This window comes from Colletotrichum navitas, assembly GCF_030913465.1.
Source record: "Colletotrichum navitas strain CBS 125086 chromosome Unknown LY79scaffold_23, whole genome shotgun sequence".
NCBI classification, from domain to species: domain Eukaryota; kingdom Fungi; phylum Ascomycota; class Sordariomycetes; order Glomerellales; family Glomerellaceae; genus Colletotrichum; species Colletotrichum navitas.
Genome location: NW_026850569.1, coordinates 75,607 through 101,810, shown reverse-complemented (window position 1 = coordinate 101,810; position 26,204 = coordinate 75,607). Strand labels below are relative to the sequence as shown.

Sequence of the window (26,204 nt, the reverse complement as noted above, 5' to 3'; positions counted from 1 at the left end):
TTATCATCGCTATTCATTGTTCACTAATCAGATTGCGGCCCTTGTCGGTAGTCCGGCACTTGGTCTTCGGCCGAGTCCCGAAGCCTGCAAGCCGCATGTCCACTCGTCGGCATCAGACAGCTGGATCAGTGCGTCTAACTAACCCTTTGTTCCTTGGTCGGTACTCTTTGTCGTTTCCAAACATGGTAGTATCTTGAGCCCAAGGAAAGGTCTATTAACTACCAGATGCTTCGAATGTGATTTCACCCGGATATCTTTTTTGATCCGGGAGTCGCAACAATCGATCCCCGTCTCAGATAATGTGCGCCGCGTCCAAGATCATATCCGATAACCGGTACTGCCTGAAGCTCTCTTCGCCCCCCGCATCATCGTTTGCGAGGTAAAGGTGGTCGTCTAGGAAACACATGGTCGGGTCTTCGGTTTCTGCTGTTTGGACCCACGAGTGCGTTTCAGTTGGCGTTGCGTCAGCTACATCTCTCCATGTCCAATCTCTTTCCTCTGCAATATCGATATCATGGGCGGCGGAGGGGCTGGATGTGTATAATGGTGTTAGGAACGATGGCTGATCCGAGCTGCCTGATGGAAAACTATTGACTGTGCGGGAGCCGGCGTCTGTGCCGGGGCTTTGCACATTCGCTGCAGCAGCGAGAAGCATCATATCTTCCGCTTCTTTTTCAGTGAGACTAAGGAACGGGAAAAGAACCGCCGGTGATGGGGAAAAACCTAAGACATGGACGTACATAGTGTCGGAGTAAACGTGTTGTCTTCGTTTTGAGGCCGGTTTTGTTTCTCTTATGGTCTCACTACGCTCTGTTTGAAATTGCGGCGGAGGGGAATTTCATAGGAGGGTACAGGTGTGAGTTGATTATATGCTTTGTATCCGTCTAAGTGGTACATGAACAGCAGTTGTGTTGCCCAGGGAGAACCCATTCTCTCTTATTAGATTTTCAGCCTGAGGTAGAACAAAGCATCCCAGGCGGCAGCGACATCAAATAGAGTCTTCTTTCAGCATGCTCCTAGAAGAAAAAGATGGCCTTGGCTTTGCCGCGGCAAGGAAACAATAACCCCCCTCCCGAGGGTGTAAGACACCTACATAGTGAACAACAACTGGCGATGAATGGCCTCGTTCGAGGGCTGTGAAACAGCCTCGATAAAGGGGTTAGAGCGGTTCTCGACTCACATCTTCAAACAAGCCGCATTGTTCAGGCTCTATCTCCTTGTCATCCTGCGCGCAACCCATCTCTCTTTCAAGGCAGTCCGGACTCCCTGGAGTCCTAGCAATGGGCCTCGTATCATGGGTCAAGCAAGAAATGTACGCGAAGCAACTTTTACAGCTTCGGTCCTGCTGCTGCATCAGTAAACGCATTCCGCACCCGAATCCTCGACCTTGATGGGTGCACATGGACACTAGCCTTGGTGATGCGCCAGTCTGACAGGAAAAATATGGTAACAAAGCATATACAGAGAAAAGCATCCACAGTTGGCCCAGATCTGCGTCTCGATAGGTATCGGAAGGGGACAAGGAATAAAGCAGAGACAAGGTATATGGCTTCAGCCTTTGATATCCGGTCTCGAGTCTACGGACCACTCTCCCCATCGTGACCACTCCATGACCTCGCTGACACTCCTTTTTCCCCCCCTTCTTCATCTACAGCTTCAACCCCTCCATCATCCCCTCCAGCTGCTTCCACTCCTCCGTCCCCTCCCACGCCTCCCTCCCGCGGCTCATGACGCTCCGCACCGCGTTCCGCGCCTTACCCCTCCACCTGCTCCCCACGCCCTCGACCTCGCCGCCAAAGTTCTCCAGCACGCTCACCAGCTCGTCCGTCCGCGCCACGACGGCCGCCCACGCGCCCGCGTCCACGAGCCAGTTCCGGCTCTGGTCCGCGCCGCCCGACGCCGCCGCCGCCGACGCCGCCAGCCCGCCCCCCGCGCCCGCCCCCATCGCCGCCCGCCACGCCTTCTCCGCCGCGTCCACGGCGCCGGCGTAGTCCCGCCGCCACACCCGCAGCCGCACCACCAGCTCCCACAGCTCCGACCTCGTCGTGATCAGCGGCACAACGGCCTCCTCGAACAGCGCCGTCACGGCCTTCTCGACGGTGCCACGCGGCGGCGCGTACATTCCGCCGCCCCTGTCGTCCTCCTTCGTCTTGGAGAGGACGCCCTCCTGCAGCAGCGCGCGGAGGACGGCGTCGTCGAGCGCGTCCTCGGTCTTGCGGATCCGGATGATGGCGCCGAGGGCCTGCACCATGTCGACGATGGCGGGCGGCCGCATGCGCGCGGCCAGCGTGAGGACGTTGTCCCAGATGCGCCAGTTGTCCTGCGCGATCGACGCGCCGCGCTTGTATGCCGCCAGGGCCTGGGAGAGGAGTGTGCCCGGGTCGCGGGGCTTGGACTCGTGCTGCTTGGGCTCCTCGTCGTCACCGTCATCCTCCTCGTCCTTTTCCTCGTTCTTCTTGACGCCCGTCTTCTTCTCCTCGATGATCTGCTTCTTCAGCTCCTCCACCGCCTCGAGGTACATGCTCCAGAGGGCACTGCCCAGGTTGCTCCACGTTCGGGCGTCCTCTCCGCCGACGACGTCGCCTGCGGCGCCGATGGCGCGGCTGTACGCCTCGGCCGCGTCTGCGAACTGGCCCAGGCGGAGGCTGATGTCGCCCAGCCGGCTCCACATCTCGGGGCTCAGCCGGTTGCACTGGGTCGCGAGCTTATACGCGTCCTGCGCCTTGGCCCAGTCCTTGTGAGCGAGGTACCACTCGCCCAGGGACTTCTGCGCGCGCGCAAAGCGGTGTTTGGAGATGTCCCACGCGCGCTCCCAGTGTGCCGGCTCGTTCTCCAGGTCGCCGAGGATGCAGAACAGCCGCGGAGCGTTGGGCGGCGGCGGGCTGCGTTCGGGACCGGCAAAGTCGGCGGGGTCGAGGTACGTGACGTCGCGCTGCGCGACGTCTTCGGCATCCGGGTCTGCGTTCTCCACGACGGACTGCCCCGTGCGGTGGAAAAGACGCCAGCGGACGAGCGCCTTGGCCTTGTCCTCGCCGCCGCTTCCGCGGCCGGAGTCGTCGTCGGCGGAGGCGCTGCTAGCGAGGCAGAGGGCGACCTCGGCCCAGAGGCGTAGGCGCTTGAAGATCTCGAGGGCGGAGACGAGGGAGCCGACGCCGGCCCACGAGTAGGCGAGCTCGGACTCGAGATGCCACCTCGGCGGGGAGGAGAGCGCGTGTATGTACTGCAGGCGGACGTGCGCCGGTGCCGTGTCGGTCTCCTTGGCGGCCGGGAAGAAGGACGTCGGCTTTTCCGCGTCAACGGGGGCTGCCGCTTCCCCGGGGGCGGTGACGGCGATGGCCGGGAGCTCGGGCTCGTGGGCGACGTCTTCGGCTCTGGGGCGCGGGGCCTCGGAGGTGTCGACGACGACCTGATCGACTACGGCCTGCATCTGCAAGACGCCCCTCTCAACCGTTCTGCTGCGGTGGACCTCGATGCGCGAGCGCACCAGCAGGGCCTGCGTGTAAATCTGCCAGTTAGTTGCCTTATCCGACACGACGCGCACGGCGTACGGCAGAACCTCCTCCGACGTCAGCGTGTCGACGGGGGAGAAGGTGTCCTTGAGGGTGGCCTCGGTGAGGAGTATGATCTGGTCGAGCGGCGACAGCTGAGGCTGGGCGTCCGGAGACAGATCCGCCAACGTAGCAGGGAGGCCGGCGGACGTGGCCGCCAGCTCGCCATGCTTGCCGCTCGCCTCCTTGGAGAATTGGATCTCCTCGAGCAGGGTGTCGTCGTTCAGCGCCACGGCCTCGGGCTTCGCCTCGGTGTCGTCGTTCTCCTCCGCGTTCTCTGTAGGCGAGTCGCTCTTGGCAAGGACGACAAGCTGGCTGGTGCTCTTCTCCTGAAACTTGGTCCTCTTCCCGAGCGCGCCAGAGAGTGCGTAGGCAAACCTGCTCAGCTCCGTCGCCTCCTTCAGCGCCTCGCGCGCCCTATCGTCGCGGCCGAGCATGATGTGCGTGTTAGCCGCCTCGAGCAGGAACTGCACCTTCTCTTCCTTCGACCAGGTGCTCTCCTCGCTCGTCGACCACACGTGCTCGTCGAGGATCTGCTTCCTGACGGCCTCCATGCCGAAGTTAATCTGCTCCGCCAGCGTCGGGACGTCGATCCACTGCGACGACTTTGCAAAATTGGAGCCCGGGCCGAGGGAGGGCTGGCTGAGGAGTTTGAAGTGCCACACGTTGATGCGCAGGCGTGTCCACGGCAGGCTCAACCGCGACGAAGAGAGCTTGATGACGGCGCCGCTAGCGGATGCGGACTCAGTGAAGATGTGACGAGCGAGGGCGAAGAGTTCAATGTTGGGGATGTATGCATACGGCGAGACGCCATCAACTTCGAGAGCTTTGAAACTGTTCTTCCGAAGCGCCTTGAGGGTGTCTGCCACCCCAAGGGGGGCTGCCGCGGACGCTTCGACGAAGAGCGCCTCGACCTTGTCGACATGCTCCAGCACCGGTCCGGTCACGTTCGCCTGGAGGAATGCATTGAGGGCAGCGAGACCGACAGCAGTCTCTTCTTCGGACAGCGACTCCTGCGATGGTGCGGGCAGGGTATTGCTGTTCTCCCCGGCAGTTTGCGCTTCGAGGCGGCGGACGAACTTGGTAACGAGGTCCTTGGCGACCGGCGACGTAAGGACGTCTATGTATGCGCCGTTCGAGACTTGTGAGAGTAGAGAGGCAGCTTCATGGCCGCCGTTTGTCTGTGATTCCGCCATCTTCGGACCAAAGTTTGGTGCAAGATACTCACTCGCACTTCGCCTGTGATTATGGAGGGGTCGTAAAGCTGCGATAAGTGCGCCGTTTGCCCCGCGTCGCGGGGTATGTCGCGCCCGAAACTGATCAACGACGGCTGTTGCCAAAGTACACGAGCTCCAAACGGGTCAAAGAGGCTATCTTCGATCTGTGTTTTTTGCAATTCGCAGTGCTTTATATGCTCACAAGAGCAATGGTTTTCTTCCGTTTTCTTCCGGCCAGAAAGTTGACTCAATCGGGGAACAGGCGCAGCGTTGATGCCCTGTGAAATCGAAATTTCCATGGTGGGGGCGGGGCAAATTTTCACCTACTCACTGTGTTACATAAGCGGCTCACCCAGGACAACCACTCATCTCATACCTTCACTCACTCATTCATTCCCTTACCTTCCATTCGCTTACCTTTCATTCACTCATTCATTACCTTGCTTCCCTAATTGCCTCGTCTCATTTAATCCTTTCTTCGTTTTATCCGTGGTGCAGATTTTGCCCGGTTCATTCATCACATCGCAAAGCACGCTCAAAAATGATATCACTGCTTGCTGACATGCTACCTATCGCTTGCATTTAGCGCTACATGTTGACGCTATGGCCCAATGGCAGTAATCCATCCAGAAGTAAACTCGCCGTCCGAACATCGTCAGGGCATCGTCCCGCTTGGCAATTACATCGTTACAGCCTCAGCCATCAAATTCGCCGCTGCGCATGCCCCCGTGGAGCTCCTGACCATTCATTGTCTTCAGTTGCCCTTCTTGCCCGCCTTCTTGCGCGTCGGGACTACCTTGAAACTGGCGCCTTGGATACCAGCGTCTCCCGCAGCCGCACTGGCGGGAGACTGCTCCTTGTGGCCGCCCTTCTTGGCTACCTCGTTCCAGCTGCCAGACTTGCTGTCCGTGACGGCGCCTTGCTTCTCGACCACACCCTTCTCGGCCAACTTCTTGCGCCGGATGAACTCTTCGGCAAAGTGGAGACCGTGCATGGTCTTGGAATTGGCATACACTGCATCGGCAATGATGGTGTTGTCGAGAGGGAGGATTTGGAGGGTAGCAGCGAAAGTATCAACTGTGACTGTAGTTAGTAATCGAGTCCTTTGTTTGGCAAGCGCATACTCAATACTCACTGTCGACACCAGTAATTCCACGGGATAGCTCGCGGTGGAGCCATTTGTTGAACTCATCCATGGCAACATCGCTCTTGGCAGGTCCAGCAGGGGCAGCAGCCGGGGAGGCTTGACAGCCGGCTTCGTCGCCGCCGGGGTAGCCTTCATGCCGGCAGCGCTAGCCGATCGCGTCTGAGACGCAGGTCCCGTGGGCACCTTGACTTTACCGCCAGCGCCGACCATGGCCCAACCGCTACCTGGGGGAGGGGCAGGCGAGTTGGTCTGCCCAAGACCGGGGGCATTGTTGGGCTTGGTAGCGAGGTCAGCATAACGCTTGCCGGCCGCCGCAGTGGCCAATCCCGTTTGGACGGCAACCTCCTTTGCCGCCTTGGCCTTCCTGTTCTCCTCCTCACGCTGGATGTCTGCAAGAGTCTTTTGTTTTCCGGGAGTGCTGGCGCCCGGGGTGGGCTTGACGGACGCGGGCTTCGTCCAGGGGCTGGCAGCTGCAACGGGTGAGCCGTTGCCCCAGGTGCTAGTCGTAGGAAGCCCTGTGGCGGAAGCGACGGCCTTCTCGCGCTCTCTGAGGGCAGCGGCCTCTTGCTCCAAAGCCACGCGGCGGCGCTCGGCAGCAGCCTCCTCGGCCTTGGCAGCCTTACGAGCTTCGGCCTCCTGGATCTCCTTGAGGCTGGGACCCTTGCGGCTAGCAGCTTCCTTGGCCCATGGAGCCAAAGGTGGGGGCTCAGTGGCTGACCCGGTGTCGGGGGTTCCAGTCTGGGATCGGCTGTACTGTTCGGGTAGATTGGACCGGACACGCTGAGCGGTCGGGGCGGGAAGAGGAGTGCCAGCCGTGGGGACAGGGGGAGGGAACGGCATGGGAAAGCCAGCAGCCGCGTTCTTGGCAGCCTCGGCAGCAGCCTGTGCCTGCTGAACTCTCTGAGTTAGAGACAGCTGCTCCTGCTGCTCCATGATCTCCTTCATGCCTGGGGCCGATGGCTTGTGGTTCTCCTTGGAGCTTGTCTCCGAACCAGTGGCAGCGGGGACCTCCTGGCTGCCATCATCTTGGTTGGTCTTTTTACCAGACTCTTGGGCCTGCTCCGAATCACGCTCGGCACGGATATCCTCAAACTCCTTCAATCGCTCACGAAATCCTTCCTCGTCCTTATCCAACTGCTCGGTTCCCGGAAGGTTGTTGCGGAGGTTGTTGTCGTTGGCATGAGCACCGACGGGCTGCTGGTTAAAGATGCTGGCGATGCTGTTCGGGGCCTGTACACTGGCAAGCATTTGGCGTTCGCTCGGGTTCAGCGTCGCAAGGTCTTCTTCACGAAAATGATCGAGTCCAGCACCAACAGGTGGCTGGGCTGACGCTTGCTGGGCGGCCGCATCGAAGAAACTGGACGTGGGGCCAACGCCACCTCCGATAGGCGGCTGCTGGGGATGAGCACCGATTGGCGACGAAATGCTACCGAAGCTAGGTTGGCTCTGCAGGCTGTGAGCGCTGTGCTGGTGGTGCAAGGAACCTGGGACACCACCTGGGCCTTGACTTTGCAGTCTAGTGATCGCCTGCTGCCTCATCATGAAGTCGCGCTGTTGGGCCATCGCCTGCTGTTCTTCCTGCTTCCTACGCTCTAGGTTATTCTGTTCCTCGGCGGTCAGCGTTCTCCCGAAGCTCGGGAACACCCCGCTGAGGGGAGGGATGACACCGGCGTTGCCGCTCGGCGAGAAGGGGCCGGCCTGGGATGGAGGGCCGTGAGCAATGCCGATTTGAGGGACAAGGAAGGGCTCGCGCGAGTTGCCGATTCTTCGAATAAGCTGGCCCAGGGGTTCGAAATCGGAGTCCTCCACCTTTTTGACGCGGAGGTCGGGTGTGAAGAAGTTGGCCTTGTACCAGTCGTTCATCTCGAGACCACTGAAGGGGCCTTGGACATGACCCTGAGGATCAAGGTAAACCCAGCGCATACGGTCGGGCATGACCATCTGACGAACCGGGGCAGAACCAAACTCGGTGCCGGTCGAAGCCCCGGGGGTGAATGCCTGAGGGTGACCTACACCGGGAGCTCCGGGGTGGGAGGGATCGGAGCCGCCGAAAACGCTGTGGGAACGGGTAGGATCGGAGGGGAACATCTCCTCGAACACACCGCCTCTGCCAGTTCGAAGCGGGCTGCCAGCGTCTCGTGGCACTGCATTGAAGTTGTTCCGACCGATGGCACCTAGAGGGTTGCTCTGACGAAGGTCGGGCAGCGCGTCGCCCAAGTTCTCCTGCTCGTGGCCTTGCATCTGAGCCTGCATCGCCGGAGGAAACAGGGAACCCAGCTTGCTGCGGCCAATGGTTCCGGCTCCACCAAGACCACCAGCACTAGCAGGGCCAAACACACCAGCGCCGATGCTCGACAAGCCCGGCGACTGAAGCTCGGTGCCCATGGGACTGAAGAGGGAATTTCCAAAAACTCCGCCAAAGCCAGCGCGCTCGCGATCAGGGGTGCCAGTAGACATGGGAACAGGCCAGCCAGAGGCATAGCCCCGGGGGCCAGCGCTGCTAGTCTGACTACGATCGCTGCCGTCAAAAGCATGGGTAGGGAAGCCACGCGACGACATGGTGTTGAATGCGGGGTTCTGCTCGCCGCCAATGGTCGTTCCATGGGGCTTCTCGGCGCCACCTTCATCATGGGATTCGCTACGGTCGGCCGGAGGGCTGCGGTAGGGGTTCGTCTCGGACGGGCTCGCAGGGCCTTGCTCGTTCTCGGCTTGGTGTCCGAGGTTCAGCCCAGACATGCCGAAGTCGCCAGTTGAGCCCTTGACGGGTGTCTCGAACATGCCGATATTGCTGGGGTTCGGGATCGGAGGAGGGCTGGTGTCTTGAGCACCGCCGAGTGCGGCGCTGCCGGAGAGGTTGTCGTCGCCTCCAAAGGGATCGGTGTCAGTGCGGGGTCGAGAACGCCAGGATCGGGTCGCGTCGGGGGTTGAGGCCTCATTCGTCTTGCCGGAGGTGTTGTCGGATCCTTCTTTGTTCATGAGGTTGGCGAAGCGGCTTCCGCCACGGCTGCCTGTACCGATGGTCGAAGTAGGAGTTGGCAGAGCGAACTGGCCGAAACTACCCATACCACCACCACTGCTACTGCTACCACCGCCACTACCACCAGGTACAGAGGTGTGAGAAGAGGCCCCCCAGAGTGAACTGATGTTGGCGCCCATGCTAGGGTTACCAGTCGTGTTGCTACGCGTCAGGTTTCCGTAGGGTGGCTTGGGCTGTGCCTGGTTCTGCGGCTGTCCAGCGCCTTCGTCCTCGCCAGGGTCCTGCTCCTTGACGTCGTTGTTCTTGCGACCGAACAAGAAAGCGTCGTCGCCGCGGGCAAAACGCGCCGCGCTCGGAGACGCAAGCGCACCGGTGCCGAATGGATTGGAGTCGGTCGTCTCTCGGCGTCGGGTTCCGGGTCGGGAGGCAGACGACGGCGATGCCAATCCGTATCCTGCAGCACTACCATGCGACAGAGAGGGCTTCCTTCCATTCGTTCCAGTACCCTGGTTTCCCTCCTGTTTTTGAATAGGCGCCTTCAGAGGAGAGTTGACATCAGATGCGAATGCCTGTCTTGAATTAGTCCCCGTTGCCTGGTACTTGGGTCCGTCTAGCCAACGCACCTCCTTCTCCTCTTCAGACAAGCCATTGACGCCGACGGGATGGCCATCCCCCGTGGGTTCCAACAGGCGGCGGGATCTTGAGAGTTGTGATTATTGTTGGTCTTGCCCCAGCCCCGCGCAGCGCCACCGTTTGTCTGTCCCGGAGTCCATCCCGATTCAAACACGTTGGCAGTGTCTATTTCCGCCGCCCCTTGCTTGAAAACACCAAGAATCGACTCCTTCTGGTACTGTGAAGGAGCTGGGTAGTCGTACGTCGCGGCTCCCGGCGTCTGGGGAGGTGCAGCAGATTCGAGGGAGGTGGCGGGGAAGGCGTTTTCGGACGATGCTGCGGATTGGGACGGGTGGCCGGGTGTCACTGAGGATCGTCGGAAGGTCAGGGTGCCGTTAGCTCTGCCGTCACGTCGAGCCCTGCTTATGATGTTAGCGAAATATTCGGGTTCAAGAGTGTCGCACGATGGGCAGTGAGTTCGGTGGTGATGCGACAGCATCTGATGTCGCCACCGCCGTCGCAACATAACTGTACTGTGCAACACACACACACACACACACACACACACACAAGCCAGAAATCCATACCCTCAACGTACAACGAAGAGGAGGCTTTCTGTGAAAATTGTGACGAGCCAGGAAGGAAATGCAAAGAAGCTACTACTGACCATTCCCCACTACCGGCTCCGCGACCGTCGGGGCGACCGGTTCTCGCGTCACGGCTGGAGTTTTGGCCGGCGGCGGCCGAGGCAAAGCTCGATGGTAGATTCGAAGGCATAGCGGGTGATGATGCTCAAAAGTATGTGTTGAGGTCGAGCAAAGATTCGGAGGGGTGCAAGCAAGGCAAAGCAAGCCACGCGCAGGTGTGGTGGGCTGATATGTTTTTTTTTAGTTCGGGATTTGCTGATCGATCTCTCGTGGACAAGTCACGAAAGATGGTGTGTGGGTTTTGGCGACGGCACGCGACTTTAGTTGGCTGGGGGGCGATGATACAGGTGGAGTGATGCGTGATACAGATAGCTGATGTCAGGCTTGCTAAACGATGGATTGATCGAGATACCGAAAAGGTCGATTCGCGAGCGTATGCGGTTCGTCGTGCGAGGGTGGGTGAGGAGGGTGAGCTGTCTCGTCGAAAAAATCAGAGGTTTGAAAGGAAAATTGCCAGCTCGGAAGGACCCACGATGTGTGGACCAGGGAGGAACTGTGGGAACCAACCAGCAGGGCGCTAGGCCCGGAGAGGGCAAGAGCCGTGGTTTATCCGGTCCCGGCCACACGTTTTCTCTACCTGAGGTAGGTACCTACCTACCTACCTAGCTAGGTGCGGTACCCAAGCAGCCAAGGTACGTGAAGTACCGGGGAGAATGAGGTAAGGTAAGGTGCGGATGACGTTGAGACCTGGCCGTACCTGCCTTGCCACGCTCCGTCCAGGTTCATTAATGCGCTTCCCCAGATTCCTACAGACGTACGGCTATCTACCTGAGCAAGTATCTATGATACCTCTTTGATTTTTCTTGTCTTTCCCTATTATTCCGTTTGCTTCACTTTGACCTGAATGAGGTAGCTACCTAGGAAAACAACTTCATCGAGTCATTCGTTTGTCTTGCTCTCTCTCAATCATCGCTGCCCGAATCCCTACGACGAGGGTGCCATCACGTGTGTCACACGTGACCCCACCCTGGGGCGTGCACTTCAGACATATTTGTCTTTTTCCCCCCCTCACAGGGCGGACGACAGCGGTACAAGCTCCGACCTAAAGGGGGGGAAGAGCAGTGGTTTTTGGGTTATTGGGCTGTGCTGCAGGGCACTAGGGTGGGATGTGACATAGTAGGTACCTAGCTAAACTTTTCAGGGGTAACCTCCTAGCAGTAGGGGGTAGCTCAAGCTCACCGACCTCTGCGCATCACCGACACCTGTCTTTTAAAGCTCCCTTTCTCCGGGTGCATGTAGTTGTACTGCTCTATTTGTTTTAAGGCAGCCTAGCATCGATTTGAATCCCTGAATACGAGAGACCCGGGCGAGAGAATGCATACGGGTGAAAAAAAGATGGACGTCCGAAGAGGTATCATGCGAGTGGTGGAGATGAAGAGGACAGAAAGGCAGGGCGGAATAGGTACCCGTGACATGTGTCCTCTCTGGGAAGTCGCATTTCGTTCCACTCACACACTCTCTCGTACCGTTCGCTCATGCTCATGCTCATGCTCCTGCTCATGCATGTCGTCCGCCCTCCCCCATCTCACTCGTCATCTCATCTCATCTCGTCTCATGTCTATCACCGGCCAGTCAGACTCTCTCGGCAATGACTCGTACTCTTCTACTCCAAGGCCAAGCTCATTGGCCGAAAGTTTTATAACATGCTGGAGGGCGACTTTAGCATTTGTGCTTGTTTCATGCCACAAACGGCTTTTGGAGTTTGAACGTCAGTCTGCCCTTTGACTTTCCCGAGGCTCGGTCTGCCTTTGCCTTGGAAAATTGCAAGAGGTGAGGAGGGTGGCACGATCGCACACGCTAATGAGACGTTGGTTGGTTCCCCTCATTTACAAACCTACTATCAGCTAGCTAGGTAGATACCTTGACTTACCTCGCTTTCCCCATGCAGCGTGAACGTCATGCTCAACAGTTGAGACGGCCACCTGATAATACTCCGTAGGCCGTAAGTCTAGACAGTACTCAAGCAAGTACACGTACTATGTAGAACCCAAGCTCTAGCATCCAATCCGCGGTAAGCTTGTTACCCGGGCAGCCAGCTGAAAACACCTTGCCCAGGTCAAATGATGTCGTTGTGGGAGCTTCGACCCCCCCTCACACACTGCCGTTCGCATGTCTTTCTACCATGTCTTATTAGTAGAATTCACCGTTGCATCGCGGTTTGCATCGTCATGTTTCGGCCGAGCCGGCTCCAACACTAATCGGCATTAGTGCCCCCGCTCATCTCAAAACTCAGACTACCCCTCCAAGTTGAATGGGGATTGTTTATCGTCGGCGTCTCTCGGCTGTTTCGTCTGCCCGGCCCCCCGCGTTTGACGACATCTCATCACCCCTCAACAACAGTGTCGGAGAATCGGCATTCCACTAGCCTGACAAGATGTCACGACCCGGTCTACTTTCATCTGGTACCTCCGGCCATGGCGGCCCGGTGCGTGTGGCCGTGGCCCTCCTGAAAAGCCGGCGGACGAGGTACCTTGGCCTCTTTGCTGCGCTCCTTGTTGGCATCCGGATCTTCGTCTTGGACTCATCGCCGGGCGGGGTCCCGGATGACTACGCAGCCACGAACCCGTGGCGGGACCTCCCTCCAAGCCCCGCCGTCCACGAGACCATCCGGGAGGTTCTCTTCATTGGGGACACGCTCCGAGACGGCATGCTGCCCACGTCCCTGCCGGGCGACAACTACGACATGTACTCGAATATGCTGAGCAGCCTCGAGACCAGGACTGACCTCACCTGGCTCGTGATCCAAGAGACCAATATCGACAAGACTGTCATGGCTATCGCCAATCGCGGTGGTCATCACAGCCCCATTCCGGAAGAGCCGCATGACTTGCACGCGCGCGCCGAGAGACTCCATCGTCATTGGTTCACGCTCGCTTCTGCCAAGGACAAGCCCGATCGATGGGACACTCGGTTCGACACCACTTCTCTCCCTCCGCTTGTCGTCAGACACACCCCCGGCTCCGGACCCAAGACCGACTCCTCGGGTCTAGAGTTGACGGTTGAGCAGAAGCTGGCGGCCGATGCCAAGTACAGAGCCTACCGAAAGCGCCGAGACCGCGCTGTGTCATACCTCAAAAGCCACCCACCTAAACCCATGGCTTGGCTACCGGTCCAGACAGAGCCTGAGGCGTCTCGGAGCGTCTGGGAGACGCTATTCGATGATGGGATCGTGCAAGCCGGACGGAAAGTGGTGGGGGGCAAGCTGGCTGGGAACCCCATGTTCAAGCCCGTGTATCGCGATCTCATCACGGAGCGTGTCCCCTACGACTGGGTCAACCCGGATGAGCCGGCAGCGGAATACGACGAGAAGGAACACCTAAAGAACATGGAAACATTTCGGGAGGAATCGCGTGTCAGGCAGGAGAGAACGGATCGGCAGGCAAAGCTCCAGGAGGAGCTGAGGGCCGAGGAGAGGTTGAAGCGGGGAGACAAGCAGGAACTATGATGAGCATGGGTAGATGCATGGGCAGTGTCACAGTGGATCATGACTGACAGCTCCACCCCATGTATCGAACAGCCTTTGATTTCCATTCATATGCATCGCCAGTCATAATAACAGAAAAGAATGCTGGGACTTGTCCTTTCGTCAACCAGCAATTTTCACCCACTCACGCAAGCACGGGCGTGACACTAATCAAATTCAACCTCTTCCCCACGATGAACCGCCACCCTACAGCCTTACACTCTCTCACTCCTAGGCTCATGCTCACACGTGCAGATTGCGTCGGGCGAACTCGCCTCTCGGAGCATCGCAACCTCGGGTGTGGGGAAGCTCAGTAGCCGGACAGCACGGCGCCGATGGAAGCCAGAGCCGGGACGGCCTGGATGAAGAAGATGCGGGGGTTGGCCGTGGCGCCGCCGTACGCGCCGGCGGCGACGATGCAGCCGAGGAAGAAGAGGCGGATCTGGTGGGCGAACTCGGGGACGGGGTGGGCGAGGCCCCAGACGAGACCGGCGGCGAGGAAGCCATTGTACAGGCCCTGGTTGGCTGCCAGCGTCTTGGTCTTCTCGGCGAAGTCGGCAGTCAGCTTGAAGGCCTTGCGGCCGCGCGGGGAGGTCCAGAGGAACATCTCGAGCACGAGGATGTAGCCGTGTAGGCCGGCCATGAGGCCTGTCGCGGTGGCGCCGATAAAGCCCATTGCTGTCAAAAGGGGGGCGTGGTGGGGACTGTTTTCTTTCTTTGTTGTACTGTCTTTAAAGAGGCGGGCGAGATGGAGTGTGAAGATTGAGGTGTGTGACGTCGGGTGAGAATGGCGTTGGGGTTTGGAGAGTTGGGAGGGGAGCAGTAATAATGATTCTCAATGTCTCAGACAAACCTGGCTCCGACTGGGTTTTTCGCAAAGTGCCAAGGCTGAGTTGGGGGCCAAAGGTGGTATTGATTTGGCTGCGGAACGGAAAAACGATGGGATCGTGAGGTCGTCTCGAGGTCGTCGTCGTATTTGCATCCGTACGTTCGACAGATTGGGCAAGTCGCGAGTCAGTCAGCCACTGACAGACAGATACTCACCTAAGCTCACCAGAGATTCATGCTACTATCTTTGAAAAATCCCCCCTCAGCAAAATTACAGCGCAAAACTGAATCGTATCATCTAATTTAGTTCCATTCTGCATTTGTAGTGGTGCTAGGGCCTGCACTATACGATTGTTGCCAGCCATACCGAATAGCCCAACGCTTATCTTGTTCAGATCTGAAATCAGATTGCGGTCGCTATTACATGTAGAAATTAGATGCAGTATATACGTCTACTTCCAAGCATTCAAGCCCATTGGTCTCAATTGCATCGCTATTCCATAACGCCACACAGCTTTTAGCCACACAAAAACCCGTCCAGCCGACATGCACTACAGGTGCTATAATGTCACGATAGCTTCCTACAGCACCTGTCGGGTGGGTTATAATGTGCCATATCAGATGGCGTTTCACTCATTACTCCCATCGCTTGCCTATATACAGGACCTTTCCTTTATATCTATACTTTCATAGGAATATGCCTTTCTTGATCCCATTCTTATATGCCCTGCTGTGTGCTTTAGCTTATGGCATTTAATGCAGGTTAGTATCAAGACGGTTGACATTGGCATCGCTGTCACCGCCTTAACGGCCGCCAACGGCGCTTCTGCTAACATAGGCATGTTCTCTCTGGAACATCCAATCCCACACTTGTGTTGACGGATGCTGCTGTGAAGTGGGTGTTGCCAACCGGGTGTGCTAAACTCAGCAGTCGTGATTTACCTACCTTGTCGTGTTCGGGCGGGCGGGCGGCGGAACCTTAGCTGCCCACGTCGCATAGAGACCGACGAGGACGATTACTTCTCATGGGGCATAGACGATTGAAATCCCGGACCAAGAGTTCTGTCACCTGTCGGAGAGATCATCCAACCATCCGAGGCTTGAAACTGGGACATGGCTGCGATTCGAGGGCATCCCTATAGGGTTGTCGGTACGGGATGGGGGGGGGGGGGGGGGGGGGGGGGTTTGGCGGACTCTTTTCCAGAAAAGAAGAAGGGTAAGATACATCAATGTATCTCAGCTTTTATCTCTTTCTGAAAATCTTCGAAACATGGAATCAAAACTACTAGCAGCTCGTCTGAAGCCTTTCCCATAATTTTTGACATGGTGCACTTCAAACGATCGAGTTCGCATGCCAAGTGCTGGCGACCTGGCTAAGTAATGTGGTAGAGCACTTCTAAGGCATTGCGAGCAAAACCTCGAGCACGTTTGATACACGGATATCATCAGTATAGATTAATGGATCATGATATATCGCATTGATTTGATTTCAGCTCGGCAAAATCAACCATTTATTAGTGGCACTATCCCTTCGTTTCACGGGGTAGCAGCTAATTACAAGGTGACCTGCATGCCAGAGTCAATGCTGATGATGACAACAAGGCGTCCTTTCTTTTTTCCAATAAGTAGTTGAACTACGTCAAAAATATAAAAAATGGTAAGCAAATATTAAATTTTTGGAGGGCAAGTACCGAGGAAGCCGCCATCTAACGCCATGAACATTCTGCTGCTTCCTTATCCAACCTAAAAGGTGACATGTTCACTATGAGCTGTTGACCAATCAAGTAATAAGCGACCGTCAAGCCTCCTTAACCACGTGACTGGACCTTGCATCATAATATCAATCTGGAAGTGGAAGGAAAGGGGGAGCTCCCTTCCTGCAGGGGGGACTCAACGGCTCAAAATGCAGAGAGAGAGAGAGGTACGTACTCCACGATCACATATTGTGTTGGGTACGACACTGAGCACGATACTTTTACTGTATTTTTGTTTACGACTGTGCATGGCGCATTGTGTACCTGTGTAACCTCGGGACAGAACGGAACGTCTTGTACCTGTACTTTGGCACTCCATGATGAACCCCCCCCCCCGGACTCCTTCCGCGGTGCTTGCCGCCTGCCGCCTGCCCCGCCCCCCAAAACGCGACAAACTATATTGTTTCCTCACGCGGCGCGTCGCCCGCGGCATCGGCCTCGATACCATCATCGAATCGTCCATGGGATTCTACCGCTACACCAGGACCTCCAGAATCTGCACCAGACTTCTCTCATCCAGCCATCCACTACCGCCCTTGTGTTCCGGTCAGCCTTGGTCGTTTTTACTACACATTTTCGTCCATACTCCCACCACGAAAGGCTAGCCAACACACGCAACCTACAACACGATCGTCTTGCCTCGTTACTAATGGGTCTAACGTAAGCCACAACCTGGTTTAACTTAACGTCTTGCCAGATCGCGTTTTGTTTGTCGCTCTTCTCGGCCAGTCGCATTTTGTATTACACCTGACCGCCCTCAAGATGCCTCCGATCAAGGTGGAGGGCATCGAGGCCGAGCGCTGCGAGGACAGCCTGAACAGCCTATCTATGACCCCCGACTCCATGTTGCAGCAGTCAGCTCTAGGTTCTGCCGATTCCATTCATGTAGCTTCTCCAGATGTTACAGCCCCGTCATCGGCGGCGACTCTTCCACCCGACACGCCGCTCCGCCGAATCAAGGCCGAGCCAAGTTCTGCTGAGATTAAGCAGGATATCAAACAAGAACAAGTCCATCCTGACGTGAACTCCGTTATCCCAGCTCACAATGATTCGATTTCGACGGCGGCCTCATTGCCCATCTCTCCCCAAGACTCCGAGGAAAGAGAGTCTCACGAGGTGGACTCCCTCGAGCAGTGGGCTACAGAGACATCACCCGAGATTCTCGAGAAAGGAGTCAAGATCGGCATGGAGCTGCTCGAAAGCCTCAAGGTTCCTCTCGGCCTCACAGCCTCACTTCCAGAGACCCAAGGCTCCACGTGGCTAAAGGCCATCAACGATATTCAGAGCCGCTCTCAGCCACCCAAGACTATTGTCGGCGTCGTCGGCAACACGGGCGCAGGCAAAAGCTCCGTTATCAACGCATTGCTCGACGAAGAGCGGCTTCTTCCTACCAACTGCCTGCGCGCTTGTACCGCTTCCCCAACTGAGATTTCCTACAACCACTCCCAGAATCCCGAGGAGCTTTACCGCTCCGAAATCGAGTTCATATCACTAGAAGACTGGAAGAAAGAGCTCAAGACACTCTTTACTGATCTTCTGGACGACAGCGGCAACATCTCGCGCGATTGCACCAACGAAGACAGCGAGGCGGGTATCGCGTACGCCAAGATCAGGGCTGTCTACCCTTCCAAGACAAAGGAGATGATTGCCGAAAGTAGCCCCGAGAAACTGGCCAACGAGCCCGCAGTCGCCCGCGTTCTGGGCACCGTCAAGAAGCTCACGGCGACTACGGCCAAGGATCTCTATGCTAGCATGCAGCGCTATGTCGACAGCAAGGAGAAGAATCCGCACAGCAAAAAGAATGTACAGATGGAGTTCTGGCCACTGATCAAAGTGGTCCGCATCTTCACCAAGGCCAATGCCTTGTCCACTGGTGCCGTCGTTGTCGACCTGCCAGGCGTGCAAGACTCCAACGTCGCCAGGGCCGCTGTTGCTCAGAACTACATGAAGTCTTGCACCGGACTTTGGATCGTCGCCCCCATCAACCGTGCAGTCGACGATAAGACCGCCAAGTCCCTCCTGGGCGACTCCTTCAAGCGCCAGCTCAAGTACGACGGCATATACTCGGCCGTTACCTTCATTTGCTCCAAGACAGACGACATCTCAGTGACTGAAGCTGCCGAGAGTCTCGACATTGAATCCGACATATCTGAATCCTGGGCCAAGATTGAAGACTTTCGACGCAAGCTTCGAGACCTTAAGCAGGAACTTAGCAACGCCAGAGATGAAAAGGCAGATCTCATCGAATGTCTTGAGCAGACCGACAGCGATTGGGACAAGTGGGACGAACTTGCAAACAAGTGTGCAGACGGCGAGACTGTCTACGCCCCTTCGGAGAATAGCAGGAAACGCAAGCGCGGATCGTCCTCGTCCAGGAGCCGCAAGAACCGTAGATCGTCTGATTCCGACGATAGCCCGGACGACTCGGATCTCAACTCGGATAGTGATAAGGAAAACAACCCCGATAACGAGAATCGACAGCCCTTGACCGAGGATAAGATCCAGGAAAAGCTGGCTGATCTTAAGAATCTAAGGAAGGAGATCCGTCAGAGTCGCAAGGAGGTGGATGCAAGGCTTTCCGACATCCGAGAGGAAATAAAAAAGATTCAGTCAGAGGAGGGGCGACTTCTGGGCAAGGTCAAGTCGATTTGCATCCAGGGCCGAAATGGATATGCGAAGGGTGCCATCCAAAGAGACTTCGCCATGGGCATCAAAGAGTAAGCTGTCTCCTCCACCTTGGCTCTGCTAACTGCGATTACTGACTACCATAGGCTGGACCAAGAGGCTGCCATCGAGGAAAATGAACAGACTTTCAACCCCGACGAAGACATCCGCGACTACGACGAGGTTGCTCGGAATCTGCCAGTGTTCTGCGTCAGCAGCCGCGCTTATCAGAAGATAAGAGGCAGGCTGCAGAAGGATGACTTCAACAACGAGGGCTTCCGTGACGTTAACGAGACCGAGATCCCACAACTCCAACAGCACGCGAAAAAGCTTACCGAGGGAGGTCGGGCTGCCAATTGCCGTCGCTTCCTCAACGACCTGAGACAGCTCCTCAACTCCATGCGGATGTGGGCTGCCAATGATGGAACTCAGGCTCAGATGACGGACCGAGACAAGTGGAATAAGGAGACTACCCTTAGAGCCCAATTGTCTAGTTTGGAAAAGGTTCGTTGGTAGCTGACATGTAAGACCAAGCATTCACTAAGTCTCGCACCAGGATTTCACCAAAGCAGTCGACGAGTGTGTCGCTGCCATCAAGGATGCTCTGTCCGAGAGCATCTATGACTTCTTCGACCAGTCCATCCCGGCCGCTTCAGATGCTGCTGTTCCCACGGCATCGGGCTGGGGGGCGCATCGTAGCGAAGGCGGTATGTTCTGGGCCACCTACAAGGCAACCTGCCGCCGAGCCGGCGTGTATACTGGGGCCTCTGGACCTCGCGACTTCAATGCAGAGCTGTTTGAGCCCATCTCCCGACAGCTCGCTACCGGGTGGGAGCGAGCTTTTCAGCGCCGCCTTCCACGGGCCCTCGAAAGTTTCGCCATAAGCGCTCGCTTGCTGCTGGAAGACTTCCACCGCAATGCCGTCTCGGGTTCGCTGGAGCGCGGCAATAACCACGCTGGGATCAACATGCTCAGCAATCAGCTGCGAGCACACACAGCTCGTTTGAAAGAGATTCCCGTGATGATTAAAACGGTTGTCCAAGAGCTGCAGCGCGAGGCAAGCCGCGGCTTTCACCCGGTCATTGAGCAGGAAATGCAGCCAGCGTACAATATATGTGTCGCCGAGTCTGGTACGTTCTGGCCAGGTCCCAACCCTTGCCTGCCTCGGCATCCACTGACTTTTGATGGTTACAGGCCCGGGCTCCTACGCTCGTATGAAGAGTCACATGGTCAACCACGTTGAGAACGCCCGACACACCATGTTCCGTCACTCCACCGATAGTGTTAAAGAGCAGCTTCGGGCGTTGTGTCGCCGCGTCGAGGATGAGATTACGCAGCAAGTGCAGGACATCTACAACCTGCTAGCGCGAGACTACTTGGCCGTGATTGTGGGCGTCGACAACAACGCCCAGCACAGCAGCCTCCCGCGCTCTGAGCGTTTGCTTCGGGCCGAAATGCGTCCCATCTTGGAGACGGCGGGCCAGTGGTTTGCGCGTTCCGGCTCCAAGGACGTCTCAGAGGCTCTGCATACACCGGAAGACGAGGGTGATCCATTTGCCGACCAGCATGAAACTGGTTTGGAAGACGTGCTGGCTTTGAAGGTCGGTGACGGCGGCGACCTAGCGGCTGTCAAGAGCGAGCCGTTTTACTAGATATGTCGTTAAGTATTCGTATTCTTGTGACTGGTAAGATTCTTTGAGGAAGGGAACGGCATAGGCGAACTTGGTCTCGAGCTGTATTATCGGCGTTGACTTGCGGAGTGCTGCCCCGAAAACCGGGCTTAACGGTGAAAAGCGGTTTTCGATTTAGCTTGCGGTGGATGGAAGATACCCAGTTGCTTTTGTTCATGGGCGTTTTGTAATTAGACGAACACTCACACAAAACATGAGCACTTTCTTTCGACCATCATAGTCTCGGATGCCGTGGCGGCCTGGCCGAGGGTTTGTCGCTTTGCAATCAATGATTCCGGAACAGGTGCGGTCTGACCCGGGGTTTAGGTCCCGGGGGTTAAACAGACCCGGGTCCGGTAGCGCGGGGAGCCAATCATGGCCGAGGCTGCTTAGCATAAGCCCGGATTGCTGAGAGGTTCATCTTGCCTACCTTACATAGACATCCAGAGAAAGAATGGAATAGAGTCTTAGTTTATGGGCATAAATAGGAGATGGAGTCCCTGGTGGTTACTGCATGCATTCTGGTCTTGCGATTTCGTCTCACGTCGTCCTTTGATCGTCTGTGAAGTAAGTGAGTGGTCACTGCTGTCAGTATATCGCATCTCAAAGCTCTGAAAAGCCACTTGGACCATGTACATTCCCTACGACAAGACGGAAAGCCTCGAACAGCACTCGATCGCTCAGATGCCCAATCTCAGCAGCATGTGGCTCAACATTGACAACTCCGAACAAAGCAAGACGGTGCATCAGGTACTTTAGACACCGGGTGCCCTAGTCATTGACGGTAGCCCACGGACGCATCCTCTTTACGTAGCGCTGTATATTGCGAAGGGAACTTACACCGGTGACGAGTCTGCCATTGCCTTCGCCACCGTGGAAACTCACGATGGCACCAAAACCACGTTCCCGATCCAGTCGTAGCCCGTCGGAGACAACCGCACTAAGATCGTCGCCGTGCTATCTCCTGGGCGCAACGTTCTGACCATTGCCCGCTCCTCTAGTACGGGTAAGATTGGACCTGACCCACGCCCCCCTCATCCAGGCACCGCCTCTCCACCTCGCCATCGTGGTCCCAAAAGACAGCCCCCTGCTCATCGACTACCCGCCCGCCGCTCGTTCCGGCTGGAGGAGGAGTGGACCGCCGACACGACGAGCTGCGGGTTCCTCGACGGTCTACACGAAGCCGCTCTCTTCGAAAGCAGGGAGATGCGCTCGTCCGCCAGGGTCCACGTCGTCCGGTCCGACAAGACGACGGCGCAGATCCGGGACGCCGAGGTCGCGCGGCAGAACGAGTCGGCCCAGTATATGGACAAGCTCTTTGACTCCCTCCACGAGGCCCTCGCCGCTCACGGGGTACCCTTCGACGCCTCGTCGCGCCCCATCGTGGCCGGTCTGGTTATCGACTCGCACTTCTCGGCCAACCAGAACCTCGCGCTGGGCTACGCGTCCCCGGCTCGGACGTGCTGCTACGGAAGCTTGCCGTTACGACCAGAGCGCTCGAGAAAGGGAACGGGGCCAACGACGACGGCGACGATGACTTCTGGGCCTGGGCAGTACTGCTCACGCGGCGCGGGAGGGACGACGCCGTCGCGCGCGCTTCATGTGTTGATGTGCTGACGGGGTGCCTCCGACTAGCGCGTCAACTGCGGTCCGAGGGTGGAGAGGTGGAATGTAGGCGAAGCGCACGTGTATGGCGGCCACGCGTCTGAGGAGGTCCATGTCCTGGAGGGCGAGGAGATTGTCAGGGTTGAGGTGGCGAGGGACGACGGTAGCGGTTAACAGGCAGACACTTTGCGGGGCAATACTTGAGTCATTAAAGTACCTCTTGAAGTCTCTCGCTTAATCCTGTATAGACCTACGCATAGACTAGTTTACCCTTTTACTAGAAAAAAAAGAAGAAAACAGAGATACCTCTATTAGCTTAACGTACTATCTAGAATATAGTAGTATAAATAAACTTTTTAGAGAGATTTACCTCTAGCAAAGTTCTATATAAAACTAAGAGTACTTAAGCTATAGTATATACTATTAGAAAAACTTTTTTTCTTTTTTTGTTAACTTAGGAGTTAAAGATTTAAAGTTAGTGGTGTAGGGACAGAAGTGACTTAAGAGGAGGTGGGTCAGTACTTTAAGATAGTCTGAGATGCTAAGGTTTGACCTGCAAAGTGTCTGCCTGTTAACTGCTACTGGGACAACAACTTCCTGTGGGGGGTGAGGATCTACCTGAGCAGCGGCGAGGCCGGGGGTAAGCTGTCGGGGGACGGCAGTGAGCCCGAAACGGTATCTTTGGGTAAGTTGAAGGCCACGTGGGCGCGCACACAGACGCACACTCCACCCCCCTTCCTTCTTTCTTTCTTTCTCTCTTTCTCGGCGTCAAAAGGTTCCCGTCTCCCGGTCCGGAGTTTTCCGGCTTTGTGTCAGGTGTTTTCTGCGTCGATGGCGGTGACAACGAGCTAACCATGACACGTCGTGCTAGAACCGCAAGCATACGAGCGCATCGTCAGGTTTTCGGACCGCAGCTGTTGGGGCCAAAACTGCGACGGCCTGGTCGAGTTCGGAATCACCACGGCGCCCAAGGGCTTTGAGCTCCCCGACGCGGTGTGTGACATGCCGGAGCTTCAGAACATGGATGGCGGGCGTACTGCAGGAAACCCCCTTCTTCCCTCCCTTCTCTCGCGCCAACACTCGAGATTCAAAGTCCCGTCACTGACATCATCTCAGCCGGAGGAGATCGAGTAAAGCAGATCAGGACGATGACATGGGTGAGGAAAAGGTTCAAGCTAACCTTACAGGTGTTGTGGTAACTAGCAGTGTCCCTCATCAAACAGGAACCGTGTTCCCCTAGTGCTGGACCGGTGTAGGGTTTGCGTGTGCATATAAGAAGATCACGTCCAGATTGGCGCGGGCACCTTAGCGCACCGCCTGCGTCTCTCGCCCTGGGTCTCTGCTCTCCTCCGAAACCACGAGTCCGCGTTTATAAAGCACGGCCGCAACTCGAGTTAGATGCGCGCGTCTGCGGCACAAGTTGCCGTTCGTACTGAAAACAGGTCGAAGTCACCAGGGACGCTCACCTACAAGGACCTCGTGGTGATCTTCAGGGGATTTCCTCTGACCGCATGACAACCACGTTCTTACCGCCTCCTGTCCAACTAACAACAACAACAACAACAACAACAATAATAATAATAATCCGCCGCTTTGTGCTTAGTCTGCAGCCAATCTTTCGTCCATTTCCTTCACATATCGTCGGCGTAACTCGTAGAGAGCTGAACGTCCCCGTTGTCCAGAACTATGGTTTTGATACAGTCTTCGCATCTTCCTGGCGCTTGACTGTCTCATAGAGTCGCGTTACCCAAAGCCATTCGCCGAGCCGAGCCGAGATAAGTCGGCCTCTTTCGGGATTGGTCATGGTTGAAACAAAAGTTGCGAGTTTTGGGTGTCGGCTTGTTTGTCCGACGTTCGTCTGCGAAACTTCTGCCCCTGGAAGCTTTGTGTCCGTCCAAGGAATAAGCCTCTCCGTTGCGTCCATCGACAAAGGGTCCGATGAGCTTGGGCGCAATGTCCGACGCCCCCTCCCTCCGCCCCCCTTCCCCCTGTTGCGGGCCAATCTCCGGTCCTATAAGAACTCGATGACCGTTGCGGGTGGCGTGATTTCTGTTTCATCGCTCTGTTTTTAGCTACCCCAACGCTATCTGGTGCATGATCGCCAAGCCGCTCTTTGAGCGCTGCGGAGTTCAGCTGAGCAAGTCTGAATTTGGCCCGGCTACCCTTCATGGTCGTGGTCGGGAGAAGGAAGAACATGGACATCCACTGTCAACAATCCTAAAATCGGTCTGTCAGTTCTTTGCGCAAAGAGGCTTGGCGATTGTGCATCAGTCCTCTCAAGTTGTGACCCTATTTGAGAGTTGAGACCTGTCTTCAGGGTGTCAGCTGAACCGAACCGAACCTTCCACAATAGCCACGTGGAATGTGATCCACGTTATATCAGTAGTGGACTTCGACGTTTGTCGGGCAGCAGATAGCAAGTAAAACTCGTCTTTTCTTTTGCGTGCTCGGCCTGTTGGGTGACCCAAACTCGGTCCCAACAACACTTTCCCAACTAGGATGGGGAATCCTGAGCCCTACGCATGTTTCTGTTGACTCGGTTGCATCGGTGCTATGAGTAATGAAGCAACCCATGGTATCAAGGTTGACGTTTTGTCGGATACATCGGGTACCTGTAACTGCTTGATAGATTGGACCCCTGCATGGTTATAGCTCGTGCTTGAAAAAAAGGTCATTGATTTTGGCTTCTTGATGACTGCGTTATGTCTTGTTGTGCTATAGATGGCGTCTGCCACGTGAGTTTGCCGATCCTTCCGGACACTTTGCCGATCCTTCCGGACACTTTGCCGATCCTTCCGGACACTTTGCCGGTCCTTCCGGACACTTTGCCGATCCTTCCGATCACTTTGCCGGTCCTTCCGGACACACGACTGAGATGGCGCGTCGTAATGTCTTATTGGCAAACTAGATAAACTCAAGATTCTTCAACGAGATAGCCATTTTCCTCATGCCCGTGTCACCGCTCACATCGATCGTAAGATTCCCAGACTTGGCTTTTTCACTAAATGCAGCAGCAACCCAATCTCAACTGCCGGTATTACAAACCGGGTTGACCGTTACGGCCTTGGTGCTATATCCCGTCGGCGACTTTCATCAAATCTTCAATATAACAGCTTCTCATTTAGTTTCGCGGTCGAGGCGGTGTCTTGACTCATCTAATGGCACCATGAGATAGCTAGGCTGGCCCTCTGAGCTTCGACATTGTTACAAGGAGCGGGGATTGATTGTGTTTCACATGAATAATTTGTCGCAGAATCAATCCCATGAGTTGCGGGCAGCAATTGATTGACGCCTTACATTCCCTGGGATGATATTGTAAGAGACGCGGAGGAAAAGTCGTCGTGGCACTCCCCATGACAGACAAAACAAAATCCAGTCCTTGGAAAACTACAGCACCCATCCGCCTCTTAGGGTCGCACCCGCGCACAGTAATACGACATTACAGTCGGATCCGGAATTCCGCGCGCCATTGTCTTACCGGTGATTCAGTCCGCTGATGTGAAGGGTATTCATGTCGGATTCGCAGTTTAGATCGCTATCAGTTATGGTCTAGAGTAATCTTTGCCGGATTCGCAACTTTTTCCGGTCTTCGCTGGTGGTTTCAACGCACGACTCTCTTGAAACTGCGCCAGTGTGCACACGCCTCGTCGACAGCCATCTCAACGTGGACCACGACCCTGCAAACTCTAACTCACGCAAACGTTGCGCCATCCTGCCATTCCCAAATGTCTCGAATCTGTGCCCAGCTAGGTAGTTGTAGCCGCTAAAGAACACACACATGGCATGATGGGTTTGGACGGCGGTCAACCGAGTTCTGGAAGCATTCGTCACTGAGCAAGGAATCTGAACAAGGGAAAATGGTTCGTACCAATCGGCATTTACAAATAGAACTCGTCTTTTCCTGGAGGATGCCCTGAACTGCCAGGTGAACTCTGTCATATTTTCGGAGCAAGGCCCCCTGTTATGCTACATTAGTCGTATTTTAGTAGTCGCTTGATGAAGTAAAGCCCCA

The 26,204-nt window shown here is 56.2% G+C and overlaps 7 protein-coding genes across 7 annotated transcripts; 3 read left to right on the top strand and 4 right to left on the bottom strand.

Moving 5' to 3' along the window:
• Positions 1-114: 114 nt before the first annotated feature.
• On the bottom strand, positions 115-5,040 carry LY79DRAFT_684872 (TPR repeat-containing protein). Its single transcript, XM_060564636.1, has 2 exons — positions 1,759-5,040; positions 115-723 (listed from the first exon to the last, which is right to left on the bottom strand). Exons 1-2 carry the CDS (start codon positions 4,742-4,744, stop codon positions 293-295), a joined length of 3,417 nt encoding a protein of 1,138 aa, XP_060415037.1. The 5' UTR covers positions 4,745-5,040; the 3' UTR covers positions 115-292.
• A 123-nt stretch (positions 5,041-5,163) lies between these two features.
• Positions 5,164-10,654, bottom strand: LY79DRAFT_702893 (GYF domain-containing protein). The gene is made up of 6 exons (XM_060564952.1): positions 10,169-10,654; positions 9,675-9,920; positions 9,513-9,588; positions 6,107-9,458; positions 5,901-6,041; positions 5,164-5,842 (listed from the first exon to the last, which is right to left on the bottom strand). The coding sequence occupies exons 1-6, from the start codon at positions 10,276-10,278 to the stop codon at positions 5,520-5,522; spliced, it is 4,248 nt and encodes a 1,415-aa protein (XP_060415036.1). The 5' UTR covers positions 10,279-10,654; the 3' UTR covers positions 5,164-5,519.
• Positions 10,655-12,198: 1,544 nt separating this feature from the next.
• On the top strand, positions 12,199-13,817 carry LY79DRAFT_171102 (uncharacterized protein). Its single transcript, XM_060551213.1, has 2 exons — positions 12,199-12,219; positions 12,417-13,817. Exon 2 carries the CDS (start codon positions 12,583-12,585, stop codon positions 13,651-13,653), a length of 1,071 nt encoding a protein of 356 aa, XP_060415035.1. The 5' UTR covers positions 12,199-12,219; positions 12,417-12,582; the 3' UTR covers positions 13,654-13,817.
• A 164-nt stretch (positions 13,818-13,981) lies between these two features.
• Positions 13,982-14,347, bottom strand: LY79DRAFT_513587 (uncharacterized protein; the record flags this gene model as incomplete). The annotated part of the gene is made up of 1 exon (XM_060554510.1): positions 13,982-14,347. One exon carries the CDS (start codon positions 14,345-14,347, stop codon positions 13,982-13,984), a length of 366 nt encoding a protein of 121 aa, XP_060415034.1.
• Positions 14,348-16,639: 2,292 nt separating this feature from the next.
• LY79DRAFT_550888 (Dynamin family-domain-containing protein) lies at positions 16,640-20,822 on the top strand. The gene is made up of 4 exons (XM_060557594.1): positions 16,640-18,970; positions 19,025-19,421; positions 19,474-20,047; positions 20,112-20,822. The coding sequence occupies exons 1-4, from the start codon at positions 17,016-17,018 to the stop codon at positions 20,567-20,569; spliced, it is 3,384 nt and encodes a 1,127-aa protein (XP_060415033.1). The 5' UTR covers positions 16,640-17,015; the 3' UTR covers positions 20,570-20,822.
• Position 20,823: 1 nt separating this feature from the next.
• On the top strand, positions 20,824-23,326 carry LY79DRAFT_702889 (putative peptidase family-domain-containing protein; the record flags this gene model as incomplete). The annotated part of the gene is made up of 6 exons (XM_060564951.1): positions 20,824-21,337; positions 21,509-22,032; positions 22,080-22,140; positions 22,223-22,355; positions 23,064-23,185; positions 23,309-23,326. Exons 1-6 carry the CDS (start codon positions 21,218-21,220, stop codon positions 23,324-23,326), a joined length of 978 nt encoding a protein of 325 aa, XP_060415032.1. The 5' UTR covers positions 20,824-21,217.
• Positions 23,327-24,863: 1,537 nt separating this feature from the next.
• Positions 24,864-25,067, bottom strand: LY79DRAFT_513719 (uncharacterized protein; the record flags this gene model as incomplete). The annotated part of the gene is made up of 1 exon (XM_060554525.1): positions 24,864-25,067. A coding segment is annotated over one exon (204 nt), but the record flags the coding sequence as incomplete, so codon positions are not given.
• Between the last annotated feature and the right edge of the window lie 1,137 nt (positions 25,068-26,204).

Bases quoted from the DNA above. Each gene is read 5' to 3' on its own strand.
- LY79DRAFT_702893 (XM_060564952.1), bottom strand. From the start codon at position 10,278: ATGCCTTCGAATCTACCATCGAGCTTTGCCTCGGCCGCCGCCGGCCAA. The intron at 9,921-10,168 runs GTCAGTAGTAGC...CATCATAAGCAG, and splicing joins GGAGCCGGTAGTGGGGAATG to GGCTCGACGTGACGGCAGAG. The intron at 9,459-9,512 runs GTGCGTTGGCTA...AATTCAAGACAG, and splicing joins TGTCTGAAGAGGAGAAGGAG to GCATTCGCATCTGATGTCAA.
- LY79DRAFT_684872 (XM_060564636.1), bottom strand. From the start codon at position 4,744: ATGGCGGAATCACAGACAAACGGCGGCCATGAAGCTGCCTCTCTACTC. The intron at 724-1,758 runs GTAAGGCGCGGA...TCCATGTCTTAG, and splicing joins CGTGGGGAGCAGGTGGAGGG to GTTTTTCCCCATCACCGGCG.
- LY79DRAFT_550888 (XM_060557594.1), top strand. From the start codon at position 17,016: ATGCCTCCGATCAAGGTGGAGGGCATCGAGGCCGAGCGCTGCGAGGAC. The intron at 18,971-19,024 runs GTAAGCTGTCTC...TGACTACCATAG, and splicing joins TTCGCCATGGGCATCAAAGA to GCTGGACCAAGAGGCTGCCA. The intron at 19,422-19,473 runs GTTCGTTGGTAG...GTCTCGCACCAG, and splicing joins AATTGTCTAGTTTGGAAAAG to GATTTCACCAAAGCAGTCGA.
- LY79DRAFT_171102 (XM_060551213.1), top strand. From the start codon at position 12,583: ATGTCACGACCCGGTCTACTTTCATCTGGTACCTCCGGCCATGGCGGC.